Source organism: Penaeus monodon, chromosome 19, assembly GCF_015228065.2.
Source record: "Penaeus monodon isolate SGIC_2016 chromosome 19, NSTDA_Pmon_1, whole genome shotgun sequence".
Classification (NCBI taxonomy): domain Eukaryota; kingdom Metazoa; phylum Arthropoda; class Malacostraca; order Decapoda; family Penaeidae; genus Penaeus; species Penaeus monodon.
In genome coordinates this window covers 32,628,923-32,629,330 of record NC_051404.1, presented here as the reverse complement: position 1 = coordinate 32,629,330, position 408 = coordinate 32,628,923, and the positions used below count along the sequence as shown (strand labels likewise).

Genomic DNA, 408 nt, shown 5'->3' with positions numbered 1-408 from the left:
GTACATGTAATGGTTTCAATACTCTAAATGCTTGATCAATGGACGGAAATGAAGGAGTCAGGTCCATTTAGTGTGTTCATACTGATCCCACAATCAGACCTACAGTTATCAGGCACAACTTAACCTACATTCTAGGTCTAACTTCATACACTCCTGCCTCCTTGACTGGCTTGTACTGAAGGAGTTCTGCATAGGACTGAAGCAGCTTCCTCCAGTAGCACAGTACATCCTTCATTCTGAGGTGGTCTCGTATGAACTCGTAGCCCCTTTCTGCTATTGCCATGGCTACATCGTCATTTTCCATAGCAAATTTCAGGAGTTCCCTGAAATCAAGTCCATTACTAAACAGGGTTCTGATGTTTTTTTTCACAGTTATAAAATAATGTGTATTTCCACACACACACTTTA

General features: G+C 41.2%; 1 protein-coding gene across 1 annotated transcript in view; it reads right to left on the bottom strand.

Moving 5' to 3' along the window:
- Window positions 1–12: 12 nt before the first annotated feature.
- The window catches only part of LOC119585392 (O-glucosyltransferase rumi homolog), a 3,136-nt gene continuing 2,740 nt past the window's right edge, over window positions 13–408 (bottom strand). Inside the window, exon 5 of the mRNA XM_037934055.1 lies at window positions 13–323. Coding sequence (XP_037789983.1) covers window positions 125–323 — 199 coding nt within the window. The 3' untranslated portion in view covers window positions 13–124. The remainder of the gene's footprint in view (window positions 324–408) is intronic.